Here is a 23,288-nt window from a genome sequence, read left to right on the forward strand (position 1 = left end):
TACATGAGTGATTGACATCAGAAGTGCAGGTCTGTGCGTGTGTGGTGAGTGTGCGTGAATGTTTGTGCGTGTGACTCAGGGCCACGAGCAATGCGTTTTCTATAGCATTCATTTTCCAAGCATCACGCGCACGCGGACAGCATGCCTGATCCCCAGCAGGTGGCGCCAGATAGCAGCCTCACTCTCTCCAGGCATTTTGCAAATGTTTGATAAATGTCAGTGGATGCTGTGCTCCCACGTCAGCTCTGCCGTCAGCTCAGTCAAAGCTCGGTTTAGTGATCGCGCTTATAATTCAAGTGGTCCAGGCCCGGCACACGGTACCAACCCAAACCGTCTGAGAATGATACTTAGCCTTAGTGACCAGATCGTTTTTACATATCTGCCATATACACACATTGGGCCTGGTATTCCAGGACACCTTTGCTTTTTGTATATCCTGGGCCTGGGAACACATAGATCCAACTTTTTTTTTTTTTCATGACTGCATATGAACAAAATCTTCTAAAAAAAAAAAAAACGTGTGATGAAAAAAACGTATGTTTCCCCACTGCCACCAAGAACCGATTTGTACCCGAGCCATACTGCGCACTTGTGGTTTTCCATTATGTGAGCTGATCCCAAACTGCACCCGGGCCGTAAGCGTGCAGCCATGGCGCTGCTAGTAAGCAGGACCATGTGACAAATGTGTCATCAAACCCTGCTGCCATCTGATTGGTTGAAATGCAGGTGGATTCCCGTGTTCTGTGCATGTGTTATCTGGAGGAGCAAAAGGCATATTCTGTATATTATTCATTATTAGTAGTATCGCATTCCCAATTACTCGGAACATGAAACTTTCCAACCTCTTACTTAAAAATGTACTATAGAACAGCTGAGTGGAATGGATACTTAATGCAAATTTACACAAGCGAATACTAATTCCGTTAGCATTTAATGGTAACGTAACACAGGATTCTCAGAGACGTGCTAGTGGAAATCAGCCCATAGTAAATCGCGGCGTACACCGTGTGAACCGTAAATAAGCGCCTTTTCGGTTTTATAACACTGTCGCTTTATAACGGTTTTATAACACCGGCCGTGTCTGTAATGAGCCGAACCTCCTGCAGCGGAAAACCGGAGCGAGCTGGAAACGTGCCGGTGTCTCGGTTTGCGGTACGGGTCCGGGAGGGGTCAGATCCTGTATGTCAGCGCCATAACTCAGAGATGTCGTGGGGGTGCTCAGTTTGATTGTACAGGAGCCCTAAAAAATGTGGAACATAATTGGATTGGTTTGGGTTGGAGACCCAGTATGACATGTTTTCATAGGACCAGGGGCGCTGTAAAGGGGTGGTAAACGATGACGATTCTCGGGGCCCATGACTGAGAGGGGGCCCAGAGAAGCCCCCAATAAACTGTGTTGGGGGCCCTGTCAAGATTCTTTTCATGGGGCCCAAAATCCTTAGCAGCGCCCCTGCATAGGACCCAAAATCATTAACGGTGCTTATGGGAACACATACAAGAATGGGGCAGAGTTTCCTACAAGGCCAGTCATATGCAGTGCATGTGTCCCAGCAGAGTGTTTGCAAATGTGTGTGTGTGCGTGTGTGTGTGTGTGTGTCACTAAGGTACCATAAGGTTGCCTAGAGCCATGATGACCTCCATAAGCGACGCCTGTGTAACCACCATTGCCGTTGTGTGACTGAGTTCAGCCTGGAGAAACAGACCCCACACACATCCATAAACTCTGAGTCAAGCCATAGAAGACAGCAGGGAATCCAAACCTACAACACCATTTGTACAGAACTGATGTACACAGTAGTGTATAGATGTGTGCGCGTGCACGTGGCTATACACACGGCAGGGCCCCACACAACACCCTAGTGACCATGAGCACAGCCCCAAAATGTGAGGAATTCTGAACATATACAGAACCCCAAACCCATTTGAAATGTATTTTAAACACTTAACAACAAAAAATGTGGTTAATATTTTACAAAATATTTCATAATTGAAATGCATTGACATTCATTATTACCAGGACTTAAATAAATGCACGTTTCTAAATTAATAGAAATTATACTAATTGGCTAGAGCAGTAATTAAGTGAGAGGTGGTTTTGTTTGACTTGGGGAGGTTCAGTTGTAGGTATCTGCCGTGTACGAGCGTATGCGTGTGTCTGACAATTATATGTTCCGTGCGGAATATTCAGATTCTCATAGGAAAACCGTGTCTGGACGTGTCATGTTAAATGTCTGAGCTTTTATCCGTTAAACCACCAAGGTGGGAGTTCGGTTTGTTACTTTGATGTTTTCAAATTGCACTTTTTTTACGCTGCTGACACAGGAAACATTTTAGGTTGTGTCTGTAATTTTATTATTTGAATAAGAAACCTTTGGAAATACTACTTTTTAAAATCATTTTTTATTAACGAAGTTTTAGATAACACAAAGAAGGTTTGTACGTGAACAGCGGTCTTATCTCAATAGGCGCAATTTCAATTCACGCTATTTCGTTAATTTTGCCATCAAACCGTTTAAATGAAAACCGACTATTTCATATCATTCATGTGCCATATGCGGGTTTTGCGACAATTAAAAACATTTAATGGTAATTAAAAAATCTACTCAGAAGTGCTGTTTACACGACTTGGGGAAAGTGGCCCGTGTTTCTGTGAGATAGATGGTCATGGGAGATGGCATGTATTGGGTGTAAGTGTGTATATATATAAAGTCTTATTATATAATATTATAGTATTAATAGTAGCCATTTTATTGTTTTGTTACCGCAGACGAAAACAGTTGTTTGTTTTCATAAGGAGTCTGGATATTACATTCCTATTTTTAATGAAGAATCAATAGTAAAACGGAACACAGAAAAAGAAAGCAATGTAATCTTATTACACCTGACCTTCGATATATAGGTTCCATTTGCTGGTTTTGGACACTGTACGCATAAAATACTTCATACTTTAGAGTTAAATTCAATTCACTTTACACAACATAGTTCAGTTTTTTTTTACAAAATGTGCCAAAAACCAAAACACTGGTAGACTGAATGGTCTAACGCAGTGGTTCTCAAACTCGGTCCACGGGTCCCACTGCCCTGCTTGTTTTCCAGCTATCCCTGCCCTACACACTGCTGATTACCTGGATCAGGTGTTTTCAGTCAATCAGAAGCTGAAAGACAGCTGGGACTTGTGCGTGGGGCAGGGATAGCAGGAAAACAAGCAGGGCAGTGGGGCCCGAGGACCGACTTTGAGAACCACTGGTTTAACGTACGGAGGTTAGCTATTGCCATCCTTTGTATCTACTGATACGTTCTACCAATTCATTTCCTAGTCGTTATTTCATTACAAGTCGTCTGGGTCAGCTTAATTGTTTTGCAAGAAGCGTGACAGAAGTTTAAACAGTATGGTGGTTTAATGACATACGTACATAAACGTACACGGTCCTTCTGTTCATGTGTACATAGTACATACCTGTAAATACATGTAAACTTAGCATGCTGATTAAAGTAATAGAACATCGGTAATATATCAATGCCTGAGTGATGTAGCTGTAAATATGTAAACCTGTTCAAACGTAAATGGAAAACATTTATGCAATAAAAGTTTTTAAATGTCATTGTACTTTACCTTGTTAAATCGCTCATTAGGGCAAAATAATTGTTTGCTTAGTTGATCAAAAAACATTTTTGTTGTAACTGGATCGGCGACCCTGACCAGAAAATGAGACTTGAGACGGACGGATGATCAAACGGGATCATTTACTGCAGTAATTAGTTACCCTAGAAAAGACTTCGACAAAAGATTCCTCAGTGAAATTTGACCGAACAACTTTAAAAGTTCGAGCCCTTTACCGCAGAGATTACAGTTTACTCAATGCTGTCAGAGCTTTGTGAGTCTTACTGAAATATGCGATGTGCTGTCACATCTCACCTCCTTCCCGGAGGACTCACTCTGGCGCTGGCTCACTTACAATGAAATTCCCCGTTTATGGGGACTTCAAACGCAGACTCGCGAACTGCAACATAAAAATCTCGCCCCTTTAACTGAAAAGCAGTTTGAGTTCGAGGATCAGTGGCGTCACTTTGCTACTGCAGTGCATGCGAACCAACTCATGAATTACATCTCCATGTGAAAATGACTACCGCAAAAAAATGCTGTAGTATTTTCCCCTGCATATTACTCTTCCAGTTCCGTCACCGCTGATTTCTCACTACATAAGTTCGTGATTTACTTTGTTTAGGCAGGTTATCAGCTATATCCTGCCCCGACCCTTTTAATTTAATTCCTTTTTAATCCCATTTAAATGCTCTAATTTATCCGTGACCTATTTGTAATGCAGATAAATTTTATGTTAACCATTTGGGAATGGGAATGTACATTTTTAGGCCTAGCTTGCATATAGATTGCTTCCACAAGGGGGCGCTGAAACACTTTGTGGATTGCCTTTTTTCGCAAAGACCTGTGAACCGCACCGTTATTCCTTACGCTAGAATTCTCAGAACCAAGCATGATCCTTGGATTTACAATTCCAAAAGCTCTTGATGGTGTACGACCAACTTCTTTGATTAGTATTTCTATATTAAACCGATGTGGTGAAGCACGCAATGACAAAGGAGATAGGTTTGTAAAGATCAAGGGCGTGGTTTTGGTTTCAACATCGGTAGGGACGAAATCGGCTCCGTACCTCCCACTATCAAACACACAAGATTCTCCCACAATATTGATAGGGACACGTCCCTACCATCCATACCCAAATCTACGCCCTTGGTAAAGGTTAAATTACATCAAGTCATTGTAATTGCTTTGGGTATTCCCATCAACTGAACTAACTGATGATTACATTCAGTATTCATAAAGGCTCACACATATGTGACTCGAAATTTTCTGTCTTCCATTTTCTAAAGAAAAAAATGGGGCTGTTTCAGAATCAAAACATTTAATAAAGGCTAAAAAAAACGTTTTTCTGAGGTATTATTTACATTTTCTGCTTCACATGCAGACCAACTGCAAGCCAAAGACTACATCAATTTCCCATCAAAGCCAGGGACCCAAATCAATGCAACAGCCAGGCCGAATAAAGGGGAAGGGATTTCTTTTTGGGTGTGATTGTCTGAAATGGCTGGATTGAATCGGGCCATCCTGAAAACACTGGTTACGTCTCACTATGCAGAGAGACACTGATGTAGTGTTTCCTGGTTTTCACAATAATACTGTTAGTGTCGTTTAAAGTTCATAGTGAACTGGTCTTAATGTTGTGCTTCTTTTAACTTAATGAAGCAGCACTGTAAACAAGACAGTAACCCCCCCCCCCCCCCCGTCGGTTAAACAACAAACCTCCATGGACAGGTAAATCAGGAGATTTTCCAAAACATCAAAAACGATGCGGCAGAAATACCAAATACAATCATAAACAAATGGTGTATTTTGCTTATTCAACCCTTCGACACATAGGAAAATGGACTTTGGAGCCTGTCCAGGGATCTAAAAACAGTCTGAAATGGATCTGCGTTTAAGGCCTCTTCTCAGAAAAATACAGCATATTTAGTTTTACAAATGAATCAAATGAATTAATCAACAGAACAAATGTGCGTCAAATTTCCCATCTCGTGGATTATTAAATAAGTTTCATAAATCATTCCAGAGGCAAATCAGTGAAAATACTAAGAGGGACATCATAACAATAAAATGACTTTGTGAAAACTTCTGCCTAAACTCATAACAGCTGCGAATTCAGCGAGTTTCTGCCACAGTTCTAGGGGGCAGAAAGACATTAGGAAGCAGTGTGTGCTTCTCATCCAGGATTCCAGGAGTTCCATGACAGCAACGCAACCAGAGACAAAGTGGGATTGGACTTCAGATATAGAACTTTCCAAAGCTCTACTAAAACCAAGGGGGGCAAACCCAATTGCAAATCCCATGATGCCTTCCACACTTACGGTACACTAAACAAATGGTTAAACCTGGTTAAATTGGGCTGGTTAAACCTATGGCCACCTGCCTTGATAAGGTGACCAAGGCACCAGGACTGGATCATAAGCTGATACTAGGTCTTTAAGGCGCAGGGTTTCGCCCGCCACTGGCACACACCCCTCTTTGACACCTGGGATTGTGAGCACAGTGGAAGGGGGTTGGTAGTTAAAATTCAGTATGGACAGGTCCATTGCCATTCCTAGGTCCAGGTATCTCACTGGGCTTCATGAAAATGCCCTCCATGACCTTCCAGTAGCTGTGCTGGCTGGCAGCAGACATGGCGTGGACCTCCCGTTGCCCGTGGATGGGTCGCCCGTACTGCTCGCCCGTGACAGACAGCAGAGCCTCTGTGGCAGCGTGCCTAAAGAGCACTGACTCTTCTCTCCGCCACAGTGAGCCACTGCACAGCACCGTCCACTCGTCCAGGGAGTCTCCCTCTCCGTTCTCCCCAAAAGCACTCACCTCCTGTCAGGGGAGAGTTGGGAAACAGCAGAGGAAAACTTTAAACAGGTCAGAAAGAACCTCCAAACACACACACACACACACACACACATACAGACATATACATAAAAACAAAGGAATAAAAATCACTCGCCTGATTCGAGGACAACGGTGATGCAAAGTAGTGGCTGTGCAGGTTGCGCCCAGTATTGAGGTGTGTCAGACGAATGGTTTGTCCGCATCGTACTGGGGTTCCCCGCAAGCACGCGGAACCCCTTACACCCCGCACGCTCCAGTAACTGTTGCTGTCTTCCACGGCGGTCACTCCAGTTACTGACTGTTGCCCGCTACCTGGAAACACGATCAGGATCACGTCGTCACCACTATCAAGGGACACTAGTGCATAGACGTTTGCAAAGCATGAACGGCCTAGCGATGCCGGGCACTGCGCCCCCGGTCATTTTCAACGGTGTTCTGATCGTTCTGATCGGTGTTCTGACAATACAAGGACTTGGTATTGGAGAAAACTCAGCAACTCATATTGGTCACAAAAGTTTGTCTGATGCAATAATCGAGTGCATTAATTTGTAATAACACTAACGATTAACATGACTTGACAAATAGCACATTGCCGGTTTTTTCAAGCATGACTGCTCAGCACTCACCCGAACCATACCGAACGTCATGGGAGTGCAGTCTTACGTTGTGTTTGACGTTCAGCAGTTTAACCACCGATCCGCACGTCACGAAACTAATCTCGGTACCAGAAGATAGGGACCACAAGCAGGAGAGCAGAATGCTGTTCCGCAGAAGGCGTAATGTGCAGCTTCGGCCATCCATCCCGGTCACCACTGTCAAATCGCTCTATTGCCCCAGACGCGCAACGTTGCAATCATAGGCAGAAAGGATGGCGTGGTGTTCTCATCATACGCCCCCTGCTGAATGGGCATAATCACTGCAGCTTCCGTACGAAGGTTTTAAAATTGACTTTGGATAGCCTTTCCATTTGGTTCACTTTTAACTGAAACTATGGTTATTTAAACTCTGCGATGTTACCTGTGAATTTTCCAGTGAAATATTCATTTTTATCGGTTGATTTGCTCTGAAAAAGCGAGCACTTCTCCTTGCGGCCGCCAGGTGTCGCCGCAGGGATTTAAGCCGCCGAATAGCTGCGGCGGACGCTTGTCTCGCTCGCGTTCTAGTACAGGCAACGCCAGGCCGGCGGCCATTTTCACAGCTGCGCTCTGCTCAAACGCAGGTACTCTTCATCTCTCCGGCGTTTCTTTTTTATGCTTTAGGAGTTTGGGGCCGGAGGACTCGGCGAAAAGGAGTGTAAGTACGAAGCGCCGAACCCGGGTCCCCGCCGGCTGAGGTCGAAAAACGGCATTCAGCGGGTCGTGTTTCGTGGGAGTGCGGTGCGTTTCTTTGCTAGGCTCTTAGGCCCGGTTGTTTTGTTGTTGAACGTAATGGATGCCCACTGTCCAGCCTTTTTTGATGTACTGTCGGTTTTAATATTTAAATAAGATGGTATTTTAGCTTTACGGAGGTTTTTGGATCGTTATTCGCCCTTGTCGGGGATGAAGCTAGCAGCGAGTAAGTGTGTCAGCGGTGGTAATGAGATTTCAGGCTCCGTGGCCGGTTAAGCACAGTCTGGTGACTTTTTATATTAACCACTGCTGGAAGTAAGTGCCACCGGCGGTGTTTGTGTTTCTGAGATGCGTATTAGGTAAAATTATTATTGTTAGCGGTGGAATCCGTTCTTCCATTCGTGGGCTCAGTAGTATTGAAGTAGTTGCGCAACGTCGTTGCAGTGGTTATAATGTAGATGCGACACAATGTAGACCAGAAGATAATGACTTGGTCAGATGCCAACGTATCCTTTGATGTCAGAGACTGTTGTAAGGACTTTGTGGACAGCATCAATTGTTACTTAGTCGTTGACAGTACTGAATCATGGTGCTGTCATTCTCACGGCTCAGGTCCTGGATCAGGGTGGGGTGGGCATTCTGCTCTAAAATAGCTAGCTGGTGTAAGACCCCGCACGTATTTTTACATGGATTTCATGTAATAAAATTTTAAGCACCGTTCCCATATTTTATTGCAGCCATTTTTATGGATGTAAGGTGTGACCATTTTAAAATAAACTCCCTAGTTTAGATCGTTTTGGCCAAGCCCATACCATTAAGCCCTTTTCTGCTGGAATGAGTAATGGTGTATTCCCAAAAGTATGCCGTTCTCACAGAAATGGCATAAAACCGAAAAGTAAACGCAAAGTTTGAATCTTTGACATGAAGAGATTTATTGTGCTCTATCCTGTTCTGTCACCCATCTGTGTCTCCTTCCATCTTCCAAACTCCTGTCGTTGTGCCTCTCCAGCTGGTGCCCAGTGACTGACAGGCCGTGCCAAGATGTCCGACTTCATCGAAAGCGAGGCAGAGGAGTCGGAGGAGGAGCTTGAGGAAAGGGACCTGAAGCCCAAGAAGACGCAGAAATTTATGGAGGTGGATGGTGGGTGATTTTGGAGAAATTGTTCAGTAGCTTTTGTGCTTCAGCTGTGGTCTGCTGAGCCTGTTTTGATGATGTGTTATAAAATTAGCCAGATTATTTCAGCACATAATGTGTCGGATGTTGATAGAGATTTGCCAACTGTTTGGATAGTTTTATTCCAGGTAAGATTAAAGATCCTGTAATTCCCCCTGGGTTATGCTTGAATTTGGCCTATTTAAGGGCATTCCTACATTGCCCTAAGTACAAACATTTACCCCTCCGAATCCCTACCGCAGATGAGGAGGAGGAAGAGGAGAATACTGAAGACCAGGACGAGCATGGAAATTTGCGCGGCCTGATCGATGATGACGTTGAGGAGGAAGAGGATGAAGATCTGGACGCGAGTGTTGGTGGAGACAGTGACTCTGGGGAGGAAATTGGACATCGCAAACGAAAGCGAAGTAAAAATGAATTTTCGTTTTATACCTAATAGAATGTTAGTGATGTAGAGTAAGTGTCCCTGTGTGTTATTGCTTATGCTGCAAACTTATCTGAAATGATTGTGATGAATCTACACCATGTTTAAGGGTCTTTATGCTCCCTTAACATCTATAAAGCACATCAGTGTCAGTGTGTTAGAATGGGGTCAATAGTGTGTGAAAATAAATGGTTGATCTCCTTTCTCCCCCCAGCCTACGATGATCGCCTGGACGATGACGACATTGACCTCATTGAGGAGAACTTGGGAGTGAAAGTGAAGCGGGTAACTATCAAAGTCAGAACTGAGGATGTTTGAATGAGAGTTTCTGCAGATACGTTTTTTCCAGTTTTGAAACAATAGGTACAATATATTGGTTAGTTTTTGGCAATGATGTCGTGCATTGTTAATCCTACAAATGTTCTGTTTGGATGTAACTCCTTGTCTGAAGAAACGACGACTTGGTCCTTTTAATGGGTTTCATTTTGGTGTTAATATTTACTGGGAAATGTTATCTGCCGCACAGCAGAAGTTCCGACGTGTGAGGAAAATGTCCGACGATGAAGATGAGGATGACGACGATGGCAGAGAAGCCCATGAGAAGGACTTGATCGCTGACGAGATCTTCACTGGTGATGGAGGAATCGAGGATGGGGAGCATGTCGACGTGGCCCTCCACCCAGGCGACGACGAGGAAGAGGACGATGAAGAATCAGGTGAGACGATGGGATGTCTGTCAGCACTGTATCATTCTTCACCAGTACTTCCTGCCTGTTTGTTCCTGAGGTCCTCGTAATGTTTCTGTAGATATTGATGATTTCATTGTGGACGATGACGGACAGCCACTTAAGAAGCCGAAATGGCGCAAGAAGCTCCCAGGATACACTGACGCGTAAGTGTCCCTGTCTGCCCAAAAATTTCCTATTAATACCCATATATTACTGGTAATTCCTAAGAAGTTTTCCAGTTGGAATATTTCCAGAGTTCCCCCACTTAACTTTCCATTCTATGGGAAGCTTCTGGAAGTTTTATGCCCTTTTGCCACCCTAATCGGGTGACATTTTGGGCTCTCCCACAAACAGCGCCCTGCAGGAAGCCCAGGAAATCTTCGGTGGCGACTTTGACTTCGCAGAGTTTGATGCAGAAGGCTACGACAACGTGGAAGAGGAGGAGGAAGACCAGGATGAAGAGTCCTGGGATCGGCCCAAGAAGCAGGCCAAGAAGCGCGTGGGCCGGCGCAGCATCTTTGAGATTTACGAGCCCAGTGAGCTGGAGAGTAGTCACATGACTGACCAGGACAACGAGATCCGCTCCACCGACATGCCGGAGAGGTTTCAGGTCTGTCACCACCATGCACTCAGGATGTACTCTCGCAGTGCTGTGCATTTGAAGCCATGGCGATAAACCATATGGTGCAGGACTGTAAATGTGACGTTATGTGACTTACTGAAGAGATGGGTGAGGTTGGTTTACCATGGGTGGCTGTCTTCTCAGCTGCGTTCCATCCCAGTGAGACCTGCGGAGGAGCCAGAGTTGGAGGAGGAGGCAGAGTGGATCTACAGGAGTGCTTTCTCCACCCCCACCATCTCCATGCAGGTATGGGAGGCTGCCGACAGTCTGTTCGCTAGTCCCATTCCAGGGCAGGGAAATTCACAAATACAGCTTTGAAATTCTTGGTAAATTGTTTTAGGAAAGTACTGATTACTTGGACCGGGGCACAACAAGCAGCTTCAGTAGGAAAGGACCCAGCACCATCCAGAAGATCAAGGAGGCCCTGAACTTCATGCGGAACCAGCACTTTGAGGTAAGAGATGATCCTGGGTGCAGTGCCTGTTGATTGCTCTTTAAGTGGTATGTAGACTTGGGGGTGTGTGTGTGTGTTTTTCCAGTGTGCTTGAAAGATACTTAGCAGTGTGTGTTGATTGCTTTAGCAGTACTTAATGTACTAAAGGCTTTGTGATTGTTTATATTAAAATTAGAACAATCTTTTTAAATCGAAGCAAGGACTTATAATTTTACTGCTTTTGCCTTGCCAAACTGCTGTGCTTACTTAGCAGTTTAAAGAGCTGCCGCACGTATTCAGAATCAGGAATAGAAAAATTGGGATCCCACTTTCAGCTGGTCTTGTCGTTTTGACGAACCGTCACTCTCTTCCAGGTTCCATTTATAGCCTTCTACAGAAAAGAGTATGTGGAGCCTGAACTGAACATCAATGACCTGTGGAAGGTGTGGAGATGGGATGAGAAGGTAACATGCAGTTAGTCATTTGGCGTTTTTGCATGACGCGTGTGAGCTTGCACGTGTGTGTGGGTGCTAGGGGTCATGACAGAATTCAATATTGTGACCAGCTGATCGATCTTTTTTTCACGGAGTAAAAAGTTGCATCGTGTTTACTACTAAGTGTTAGGCAGGTTTCTCCACCGGTAGCTGCGATATTTGTGTATATTGCTTTATCAATGAAATTTTCCGGAACTGAGATAGATGCGAGGAAAGAGGTATTCATTAATACGTTAAATGTAAATGCAATTAAACATGACTGGTATTCTCTGGCATCAATGTTATTGGCGTCATTGCGTTATCAGTGACTAGCTGCCCTGAAACGTAAAGCTTGTGCAACCCCCAGTGTTTGCGCGCGATTCAGCCTTATTCAGGGTTATTGTAAAGTGGACCTTTACTCCACTCATAGATTTTATTTTTGTTTCTCACCACATGTCCTTTGAGCAGGACTCTAACCCCTGAATTGTTTGGGACAGTCAATGCTGGCTGACCCTGCTCTGTGACCCCAAGCTGTCCTCAAATACGCATTGCTTTGGACAAACGCAATTGTCAAATAAATGTTATCTTGTCCTTGGTTTCTTTAAGGTTTTGTGTGGCCGGTCTCCAATTCCCAATTATTGATTCCGTATTTTTTTTTATTTTTGCAATTTTAGTGGACCCAGCTGAAAACTCGCAAGCAGAATCTAACCCGCCTGTTTCAGAAGATGCAGGCCTTCCAGTTCGAGCAGATCTCTGCTGACCCAGACAAGCCCCTGGCAGATGGCATTCGGCCGCTGGACACTGCTGACATGGAGCGGTACGGTGGCAGTGCCTTCCATCAGCCGTCCCCTCCTTCTGTTTAATCCCGTCCTGCACATGCTTTAATGGTAAAACGCTACCGCCTTCTCCACCAAGGCTAAAAGACGTCCAGTCTATCGAGGAGCTCAGTGACGTGTACAACCACTTCCTGCTGTACTACGGCCGCGACATCCCCAAGATGCAGAATACTGCCAAAGCCAACAAGAAGAAGCAGAAGATAAACAAGGAGATTTCAGAGGATGATGGCGAGTCCTCATATAATAACCTACAGCATTTGCGTTTGTGTTGCTTATGTTTGCCTCAGTTTGTGCCGCGATTCCATGCATTGAGAGATGTGATCTCCGTACAGGTGAGCAGGATGCTGAGGCTGAGGAGGAGGAGGAAGAGGAGGAGCAGAAGGGTCCAGACCTGAAGCTGGCTTCTCGCCGAGACATGTACAGCATTTGTCAGAGTGCCGGGCTGGGTCAGTAACTTTCTACACTCGAAAGGATGATGGAAACCACCCCTTTCTTGTCTTTGAACCTCATATTGTTTCTCTTGCGCAGATGGCCTGGCCAAGAAGTTTGGTTTGACCCCTGAGCAGTTTGGAGAGAACCTGCGTGACAGCTACCAGCGTCACGAGACCGAGCAGTTTCCCGCTGAGCCCTTGGAGCTCGCCAAGGACTATGTGTGCAGGTAAGGAGCACTCGACCACATGGGGTGCTGTGGTGACAGTAGGCGAGTATGGATGTCTTACCCCAAAGGGTTCGATTACAAGTTAAAGGGACATAATATGCTGTTGTGGTTTTTCACTTTGTTGGCATGTTGTATAGTATTTTGTGCGTGTACACAGTCTGCAAAGTCTTAAGGCCCCAAGGACACGCCATGGGGAGTAAATTTCACCACAGACACCACTGTCTGCCTGAAACGTCTTGTTGGAATTCCAGCCCTTACTTCAGTGACATGATGTCACCTAGTAACAGTTCTTATGGCCGCCTGCTTGTAAAAATCTGTATACAGACTGCTAGATGGGCAGAACGTCTAATGCAAGCTGACAAATCAGAGCACGCTAGGCTCATTGAGGGTGTGGCTTACAGCTCTAATAGTGTTTGACAGAGGGTGAATAGATATACAGTATGAGGAAAAATGTGTTTTTGGAACATAGAAGCATACTGGTAGAATCCAAAAATAAAACTACGAACAGTGAGAATGATCATAATAGGTATCAAGGGCAGGCGTCCCGAATCCATAGCTGCCTCAACTCCATTGCAGCCAGTTCAGAACCCCTGAGGAAGTTTTGGAAGGTACACGCTACATGGTGGCTATGCAAATTGCCCGCGAGCCCCTGGTCAGACACGTCCTGCGGCAAACCTTCCAGGAGAGGGCCAAGATCAACATCAAGCCCACTAAGAAGGGCAAGAAGGTACGGACAAGCTTTGTTCGGTCCTGCACACCTGTATGGAGTGCTAGTGTCTAGCCATTAAACACTACTGATTTGATTGCACAATCCCTGACCTCCCTGCCATACAGGATGTGGATGAAGCACACTATGCATACTCCTTCAAGTACCTGAAGAACAAACCTGTGAAGGAACTGAGTGGGGAGCAGTTCCTCAAGATGTGCCTCGCCGAGGAGGAGGGTCTGCTGACTATTGACATCTGCATTGACCTGGTGGGCGTCAAGGGGTGAGTCCGCCTTTTGGTAGTAAGTGAGCTGGAATAAATTTTAGGATTCTGGTCATTTGTAGGATCATGGCTTTCATATAACCCATTAGTGTCTGCTTGTGCAAACTGGAACGTGCTTAGGTTGGATAAGTAGCAGCGAAGGTGACCATGTGGTTCCTTTCAGGTATGGTGCTGACCAGACCTATTTTGAGGAGATCAAGCAGTTCTACTACAGGGATGAGTTCAGCCACCAGGTGCAGGAGTGGAACCGGCAGCGTACGCTGGCCATAGAACGTGCCCTGCAGCAGTTCCTCTACCCCCAGATGGCCAAGGAGCTGAGGAACAAGCTGCTAGCTGAGGCCAAGGATCACATCATCAAGGTACCTGCCTTTCGTGATGTGGATTGTAGCAATGTGGTTAGCCGTTAAAGGTCAGTTTGATAGCTTGCGTTCTGTAATGAATTTGGATGGCTGATGGGCTGGTTCAGATTATTGTTGGTTTGTTTCTAGAAGTCTGGATATTGTTCATTGTTCAGGCATGCAGCAGGAAGCTGTACAACTGGCTGAAGGTGGCACCGTATCGGCCTGACCAGCAAGTAGAGGAGGATGACGACCTCATGGACGAGACTCAGGGAAAGGGTATTCGTGTTTTGGGGGTGGCATTTGCATCTGGCAGGTAGGAGACTCAGATTTTTAATCTGCCTCATTTGGTTGTAAACCCCCATCCCAGAATATGCCATGGGCAGTGGGTTTTGTATTGCTTTGGATGACGCTGCATCTCGTGCTTTTGACAGGGATACCCCAGTGTTCTGCGCACTTATAAATGGCGAAGGTGAGGTGGCTGACTTCCTGCGCCTCCCGCACTTCCTGAAGAGGAGAAATGCTTGGAGAGAAGATGAGCGGGAGAAGAAGGTTCGTTAACCATGCATGCACACACTTCCAGCTTAAAATGTCCTTTTTTTTTGTGTGGATGATTCATATCATCAACTTTTTTTCTGCTTGCCCGCCATTACAAGCTTGCGGATGTTCAGTTGGTCAGACCTTGTCGGTTTTACAGTGAATTTGTTCTCTGAACATGTGCTCCCTCCAGATCCAGGACATTGAAAACCTAAAGAAGTTCCTGAGTAGCAAGAAGCCTCAAATAGTGGCTGTGGCTGGAGAAAACAGGTGAGCTCCGGTCCACTGCCATTTGTTTGAGCGCCTGTAGTGCGTTCAGAATAATTAAGCCCCCTGCTGGTTAACCCTCGGGAAGGGACGCCCAAATGGTGATCGAGGACATCAAGCGAACTGTGAGCGAGTTGGAGCAGGAATCATCCCTCCCTGCAGTGGGTGTGGAGCTGGTGGACAATGAACTAGCGACACTCTACATGAACAGCAAGAAGTCTGAGGTGAATGTCGGTGTAGTCAAACCTGCCTTCTGCGTGTAGATGCTGGAGCCTTGCCAACATGTCTGCATCTCGCTGTCCACCCCACGCCCCCCATTTAGGCAGACTTCAGGGACTACCCCCCTCTCCTGCGTCAGGCAGTCTCCGTAGCCAGAAAGATCCAGGACCCTCTCGTGGAGTTTGCCCAGGTTTGCAGCACTGACGAGGACATCCTGTGCCTCAAGCTACACCCACTGCAGGTACTGTTGCCCCTGTACTCGATGTCTGCCTGCACCCTAATGGCCAGATACCCTATGTTACCCCTTAGTCCAGTGTATCCCAATCTGGTCGTCGGGGACCTACTGCCGGTCCATGTTTTTGCTCCTTCCATGCTCCCTGCCAGACAGTCCGTGTTTTTGCATGCTGAATGTGGGTCCTCAAGGACCGGATTGGGAAATGTCACCTTATTTGCTAAACCAGACGTTAAATCCTGTTAAATCAGTACCTCAGTTTAGTACAGTATTGACCATAGCCAATCATTGGCCAGACTAACTTAATTTGTTCCTTTGACCCTCCCCAGGAGCATGTGGTGAAGGAGGAGTTGCTGAATGCGCTCTACTGCGAGTTCATTAATAGGGTCAACGAGGTGGGCGTGGATGTGAACCGGGCCCTGGCCCACCCATACACTCAAAGTTTGGTGCAGTACGTCTGTGGCTTGGGCCCCCGAAAGGGCTCCCATCTGCTTAAGGTAAACCGTAATGTTGGCTGCTTGCGAGCTATTGCCATGCCACTGTAACAGTGTATTGTAAGGAGGCAAGCTGGCATCAGTCCTTGGTTTTCTTGTGCGCAGACATTAGAGGTTTGGTTATCTGTTTGAAATGCATCCTTTTCTGGCGCCCAATTTCAGATTTTGAAACAGAATAACACTCGCCTGGAGAATCGTACCCAGCTTGTAACCATGTGTCACATGGGGCCCAAGGTCTTCATCAATTGTGCTGGCTTCATCAAAATCGACACCGCCTCCCTGGGAGACAGGTCCGCCATTTCTGCTGGTCACATGACTCTTGGTTTAGGTTTTGGTTAGTTTTGGTTTATTGTTGGAGATGTTTTAAGGGCTGTTGAAGTTCCGAAAATTATGCATAAACCTGATTAACCTAAATTTGACTTTGTGTGATAGTCTCAAGGGGTCAGTGATTGATATATTCATCCTTCTTGCAGTACGGATTCGTACATCGAGGTCCTTGATGGATCTCGTGTGCACCCAGAGACCTATGAGTGGGCTCGCAAAATGGCAGTAGATGCACTGGAATATGATGAGTCTGCAGAAGATGCCAACCCTGCTGGTGCTCTGGAAGAGATCCTAGAGAATCCAGAGAGGCTAAAAGACCTGGATCTAGATGCCTTTGCTGAAGAGCTCGAGAGACAGGTCAGGATAGTTGCTGGTTTATAGAAGAGTCAAAGAGAACCTTTTGGGTTCTCAGATTTATTTATTTTCTTTCAGTGAGACCGCCCATCCCCACCACAGCATGCTCCATGTATGACGGTTACTGTCTCTTTATCTCCAGGGCTATGGGAACAAGGGCATCACTCTGTATGACATCCGTGCCGAGCTCAGCTGCCGCTATAAGGACCTGAGGGCATCTTACCGGCCACCCAACACAGAGGAGGTTTTCAACCTCCTCACAAAGGAGACGCCGGAGACTTTCTACATTGGTAATCAAGAATTAACATTCACTCGGATTTCACAATTAGCCCCACTAGCATTTCATTTAGCATTGCGTGTTCAGCCGCCAGACCCTTCTCTCACTTCCCTCTGTTTTTCCCGTCCTTCCCTAGGCAAGCTAATAACCAGTGTGGTGACCGGCATAGCGCACAGACGCCCGCAGGGGGAGAGTTATGACCAGGCAATCCGGAATGATGAAACTGGCTTATGGCAGTGCCCTTTCTGCCAGCAGGACAACTTCCCTGAGCTGAGCGAGGTGGGGTGCAGGGTCCTGGAACAGTGCCGAGGGGGACACCCTTTGCTGAATAATGGAGTGTGGGCCAACTCAGGTTTCTTTTTGTTTTATACTGAGTCTTAAATATCTTGTCCCCTGCCTGTCTAGGTATGGAACCACTTTGACAGTGGCTCGTGTCCCGGCCAGGCCATTGGCGTGCGATCCCGCTTGGACAATGGCGTCACTGGCTTTATTCCCACAAAGTTCCTTAGCGATAAGGTGGTGAAGCATCCAGAGGACAGGGTCAAGGTAAGCCCCTTATGGGGAAAATGCTATTCTGTCCAGGACCGCACTGTATCAGCTTTATTGTACTGTCTTTTACATTGTATAGCATCCTTGAGTGTGAGAAAGGCACTATATAAATAAAGCTTATTTTCTTACAGGTCGGAATGACCGTCCACTGTCGGATCATGAAGATCGACATTGAGAAGTTCAGCGTGGACCTCACCTGCCGAACATCAGACCTGATGGACAAAAACAATGAGTGGAAGCTGCCTAAGGATACCTACTATGATTTTGACACTGAGGCGGAGGACATCAAGCTGGATGAAGAAATGAAGAAGAAGCAACAGAGGACCAGTCAGTATAATGGAGGGTTTGGGTGTGTCATTATCATAACTGTAGAATCCGGTTATGAAGACCATTTGTTTCTCAGCCTGGCTTTAACAAATGAATGCTGGAAGTTACAAACTCAACAGTAATCAGGAGACTAGTTATTACTTAATACCAAGTATTGAAGTAACACATGACAGTTCTGAGGACTTCGTAGCAGGAACATACCAATGTGTTTGTTATTGAAGATTCTGCCCTCTTGTGTCCCATACAGCCTATATCAAGCGGGTGATTGCTCACCCTTCCTTCCACAACATCAACTTCAAGCAGGCTGAGAAGATGATGGAGTCCATGGACCAGGGAGATGTTATCATCCGACCTAGCAGCAAGGGTGAGAATCATCTAACGGTCACTTGGAAGGTCGCCGATGGGATCTACCAGCATGTGGATGTGCGGGAAGAGGGCAAGGAGAATGCCTTCAGCCTTGGTCATACACTATGGATCAACAATGAGGCAAGTAGCCATCTTTCTGCATTTTAATGAAGTCTTTCTGTGGGTTATATGTGAATACTCCCGACCATGATACCGCAGTGTGTTACTGTGCATTAATGAAGGCTGGGCTCTCGTATGGTAGCATTTTAGTCTGCATGGTTGACTTGCATGATCATGAAGCCCATTGGTTTCCATTGGTCATTCCTCCCTTTGTGTGACACCCAGTCATTTTACTTTTTTTTTCCCTAGGAGTTTGAAGATCTGGATGAGATCACGGCCCGCTATGTTCAGCCCATGGCTGCATTCGCTCGTGACCTCCTAGGACACAAGTACTTCCAGGACTGTAACGGTGGAGACCGCAAGGTACAGGGGTGGAGGGTCTTTTTCAGATGTTTCACCATTTAGCTTTACTTTAGCAGTGGTCTTCCTTTGGACCTTTAGTCTTGGGTTCACTTGATCGTTTTGGCTACATGATACAATTGGCAGTTATTGTTGATTTTCCTATGGAAATGGCAGAATGATAGTTAACCTTTTCATTTGTGCGAAACAGAAAATGGAGGAACTGCTGTTGAAGACCAAAAAGGAAAAGCCGACCTTCATCCCGTACTATGTGTCAGCATGCCGGGACCTTCCTGGCAAGTTCCTGTTGGGTTATCAGCCCCGCGGGAAGCCAAGGTGAGCACAGGACCCATTCAGTCTACTTGCCCCCTACGCCACAGAGCCCATTGTGGACCGTCAGGGGGACACTAAAGACTGGTTTGAGAGGCACTGGTCTGAAGTCATTTATAGTAGCAATGTCAGAGGTTAGTATTGAATGAGATATATTGTCTCCCCCCACCACAGGATAGAGTTTGTGACCATCACACCCGATGGGTTCCGGTACCGGGCCCAGATATTCCCCACTGTAAACGGGCTCTTCCGTTGGTTCAAAGACCATTACCAGGAGCCTGTTCCAGGTGGGTGACCCTCTCCACCATTTCATTATTTCTCACCTCTGCTGTGGGACTGCGAATAAACCCCGCATCTTTCCCCACCCCCAACAGGCATTACTCCCAGCAGCAGCAGCCGAACCCGGACTCCGGCATCGGTCAATGCTACACCCGCTAACATCAACATTGCAGGTGAGCTGCCCTGCCTTCTCAGAAAGCACCTCGGAGTTTGTCACGTGACCACTAGGAGCCTATGGGATGAAGTCTGACGCTCGCATGCTGGAGCAGAAGTGCCTAATAGGTTAAGCTGTTAAATGGATGTGTTCGGACCTGGTTAACTTTGTCACTGTCGCTTTTTCTAGACCTGACCCGGGCAGTAAATGCCCTCCCCAGAAACATGACCTCCCAGATGTTCAACGCTATCGCCGCGGTGACCGGACAGGGCCAGAATCCCAACGCCACGCCAGCGCAGTGGGCCTCCAGCCAGTATGGTTACAGCGCGGGCAGCAGCGGTGGTGGCGGGGGCAGCAGCGCCTACCATGTGAGTTTCAAAAGGGGGGCAGGCTTTGCCATTTTGAAGAATCTGGTCAAGGTCTTTGACTATTTGCCTGCTTGTCAAGGGCTGTACTGAAATTAACAGGAAATGAAAACTTTTCACTGGCTTTATACTCCGATAGCCGCACCCCTCCTCAAACGGAGCCCCTGCTTTTGTTTGTGTTGGTTTTGTCCTGTCAATCTCTGACCTGCCTCTCCCTCCACAGGTGTTCGCCACCCCGGCTCAGCAGCCCATGGCCACGCCCCTCATGACCCCCAGCTACTCGTTCACCACACCCAGCCAGCAGCAGCAGTCTATGACCACGCCCCAGTACCCTAGCTCCACCCCCCAGTCCTCGCATGGCCATGGACACGCCTCATCCACACCTTCCTCGTCGTCGTCGTCACGCGTCAGGACACCGCAGCCGAAGTGAGTGTCTCTCTATCCTCTACCCAGCGAGTATAGAGCGTTTCTAAAATGTTACTGTCCCTCCTGGACAAAACTGCAGCATAGCTCAGATCATGCAGGATTTAGGATGGGTTGATGTAGCGCTGGATTTGATGCCTTAAACATTTCAACATCTACAGTGAATATGATTTGTTTTGATTTAAGATGATGCTTTTGTCCAAAATGCCATACAAGTGAGGCGAATGGATCATTATAAATGTTCTTGCTGTTGAGGAGTCAACTATGCACTAGTGCAGCTCATCTGCGCTTCCAATCAGTGCCCATGTACAAGAGTAAACAGTATTGAAGCAGAAGTTATACAATTTCCAACAAAGCAAGAACCTAATGAGAGGATTCAAGGAGCAGAAGTGCAACCTTAAACATTGAGAAGAGGCATCAGGCTAGTAGAAGAAATCAAATCACCTGAAATTCACACTAGTTGATCTAGAGTGACTTGGAAAGTAATAGTCTGACTTGTTGGTGCTATGAATGTGACCTCTTGTAGTTCAAGTAGGGCATTGTGCCAACACAAAGGTTGTGGGTTCAAATCCCAGGGAGCGCTCCCAAATTGTCACACTTCAAATAGAAGCGCCAGCTGAATGAATAAATGTGATCTGAGGTTGTCGCTAAGGCTGCTCACTCTTGCCCTTCGGTGCCCCCCCCCCCCCCCCCCCTTGCTACAGGACCAGCAGCCACACTGCGGTGGACTGGGGCAAGATGGCGGAGCAGTGGCTGCAGGAGAAGGAGGCGGAGCGCCGAAAGCAGCAGCACCGTGTGACTCCCCGGCCGCGACCCTCACCCAGCCCCATGATTGAGAGCACGCCCATGTCTGTGGCCGGCGATGCCACACCCCTGCTGGACGAGATGGACCGATAGGCGGGAGGCCCTGTCCCTCCCCAGCCCCCGCTCAACTCCCCACCTCGTCCTAATGACCGTGGACCTGCATGGCGGCCATCTTCATGGTTGAGCATTTGGAGATGAGAGGCTGAGCCAGGCGGGGTGGGGGTGGATTTGTTATGTCTGATTTTATTTGTTTCTTTTAAAATAAAAGCAGAGAATAGGGGGGGGGCATTTCTTTATTTTTAAGAAAATGACAGAATTAGGAGGGATCCATTATCCGTGTTGAGGTGACTGGCTGTGCGCTGATCAGGGCTTCTGTCTGCATATCTGCTAGCACAGTAATGGTAGCCCCCCTCCCCCCCAAACAAAAAAAAATAGCTGGGGTGCCCAAGGGGCTTGGCCAGAGTTGGTAATTCAAAGCACTCAGCTGTTTTTGTGTGCATGCAACAAAACAAAAAAATACTACTCCCCCCCCCCCCCCTCAAATTTCCCCCCCCCTTCAGTATAAACAATGTGATATGTGTATAACTCTGTTACTGTGATGGGGGACTTGCCGCTTTCTGGGTGGGGCTTATAGCTTGAGTTGTTTTGGTGTATCTGTTGCCTGGAGGCGGGGCATTCAGAGGAAGTTGTCGTTGGGCGATTTCTGCTGGAAGCTCATTGGACAGTTGGAGTGCGGACAGCAGGAAGTTCACACAGACTGGCTGGAGCAGAAGATTGCCTACATCTGGCTGCGCTGCCCCTTTTTCAGAATGGGAAGAGGGCATTCAGCCCCTTCCCCCACGTGTTGGTATGCCCCCAAAGGAGTACTTATTAGTGCTGGGGGGGTATATTTATGCCCTTTGTGTTTTTTTTTTTTTTTTTTTTTTTTGTATTCCCTCCCTCCTACATCCTATATATTAAAATGGACCGAAAACCCTTGGTTACCCTTTTGTGTCAGTTCCGTTCCCTTCAAACGGCACAAATTGGATGTTGTGCATTTGAGTAAAAAAAAAAATTATGTAGCCCCTACAACAGAATGTCTAGTTAGTTTTGTTTACCTAGTCATTTGTCCAAAGCATCTACTTTGTAATCCCCAGCAAAATGTCAACATTGTTACATCGTTTTCTCCCAGATCCTAAACTGTCGCCTTTGTAATCATGGTGCCATCTGCTGCCAGCGGAGCACATCAGTATTTACTGTAGACTTTGGTTACTGTTTGTGTTGCGCTGCCATGTTTTTCTATACAGGAGGCTCCACACATTTACAGACATCAGGGTTCCCTGGCCAGGATGAAACGGATATGGGAAAATATGGAGGGAAGTCCCTTTGGTCACACATGTGTCCTTGGCCAGGTTTACGTTGCAAAGACTTCATGGGTGCATCTCCTGTCTGCGTGTTTCCTGCTGAATTTCTTACTGCCCCCCCCCCTGCCCCAGCAGGGGTTTGAGGGTCTCCTGGGAAACGGGTTGCGTCATTCAACTGGAGGCCTCATTGCTTAAGCCTGCCTGAGGGGGAAAATGTAGAAGAAAAACGCAACTGTTCAGACTTAAAAGTGCTGCTTTGAGTATCTGTGTTCAGCACCTTTTGTGTTTCCAAATAAACCATTCTGTATGAAAAAACTACTGACAGCCATCCAAGTCTGCTCTTCATGTGTGTGCTCACCTGAAACCTGGTCCTTTGCTGAGACGGTCACAGGCTCATTTATCCACTTGTAATATTTTTTTTCCAATGTTGCCTGTTAAGCTTACATGTCTTACGGGTTTAAGAAACTTCACTGCACATGCCTGTAATCTTTTTAAACCTTTTTTTTTTTTTTTTTTAAAGGGGCAGTTCACCTCAAACTGGTATGTTTGAGGGTCTTTAGCGCTATCTAACCGTCTAGGTTGTTCTGCTGGGAGTTTAGTTTTGGAGATACTGGCCGTAGAAATGTGTTTCTCTCAAATAGAATGCCATTCAGTACCATTATTTCTTTCTGTGGTGGTTAAAGCAGTGAACTTAGAGATGAACTGTCCCTTTAAGGCTAGCAGCAGTTTAGGGGCTGGACAGTCTTTGTGCTCAAGGGTTTCTCAGA

At 46.5% G+C, this 23,288-nt stretch overlaps 2 protein-coding genes across 4 annotated transcripts; one reads left to right on the forward strand and one right to left on the reverse strand.

The window, feature by feature from the left end:
• Nucleotides 1-5,385: 5,385 nt before the first annotated feature.
• Nucleotides 5,386-7,290, reverse strand: sdf2 (stromal cell-derived factor 2). Its single transcript, XM_048983441.1, has 3 exons — nt 7,063-7,290; nt 6,552-6,748; nt 5,386-6,421 (listed from the first exon to the last, which is right to left on the reverse strand). Exons 1-3 carry the CDS (start codon nt 7,235-7,237, stop codon nt 6,122-6,124), a joined length of 672 nt encoding a protein of 223 aa, XP_048839398.1. The 5' UTR covers nt 7,238-7,290; the 3' UTR covers nt 5,386-6,121.
• A 297-nt stretch (nt 7,291-7,587) lies between these two features.
• On the forward strand, nt 7,588-22,839 carry supt6h (SPT6 homolog, histone chaperone and transcription elongation factor). Of its 3 annotated transcripts, none has more exons than XM_048983429.1 (37): nt 7,588-7,655; nt 8,774-8,905; nt 9,181-9,345; nt 9,577-9,647; nt 9,889-10,078; nt 10,170-10,254; nt 10,445-10,700; nt 10,857-10,958; nt 11,053-11,166; nt 11,520-11,609; nt 12,293-12,435; nt 12,534-12,682; nt 12,787-12,900; nt 12,983-13,112; nt 13,689-13,839; nt 13,947-14,101; nt 14,265-14,460; nt 14,616-14,755; nt 14,874-14,991; nt 15,170-15,246; nt 15,332-15,467; nt 15,566-15,703; nt 16,024-16,191; nt 16,351-16,478; nt 16,662-16,869; nt 17,009-17,156; nt 17,280-17,422; nt 17,549-17,689; nt 17,824-18,019; nt 18,267-18,505; nt 18,734-18,847; nt 19,035-19,159; nt 19,328-19,440; nt 19,528-19,605; nt 19,776-19,954; nt 20,175-20,377; nt 21,079-22,839. In XM_048983429.1, the coding sequence occupies exons 2-37, from the start codon at nt 8,806-8,808 to the stop codon at nt 21,269-21,271; spliced, it is 5,196 nt and encodes a 1,731-aa protein (XP_048839386.1). In that variant the 5' UTR covers nt 7,588-7,655; nt 8,774-8,805; the 3' UTR covers nt 21,272-22,839. The 3 variants fall into 3 exon arrangements, with proteins under 3 accessions (XP_048839386.1, XP_048839385.1, XP_048839387.1); XM_048983428.1 differs by having other exon boundaries at nt 7,593-7,729; XM_048983430.1 differs by having other exon boundaries at nt 7,593-7,729; nt 9,892-10,078.
• Nucleotides 22,840-23,288: the final 449 nt, after the last annotated feature.

The sequence above is a fragment of the Brienomyrus brachyistius genome, chromosome 18 (assembly GCF_023856365.1).
Source record: "Brienomyrus brachyistius isolate T26 chromosome 18, BBRACH_0.4, whole genome shotgun sequence".
NCBI lineage: Eukaryota > Metazoa > Chordata > Actinopteri > Osteoglossiformes > Mormyridae > Brienomyrus > Brienomyrus brachyistius.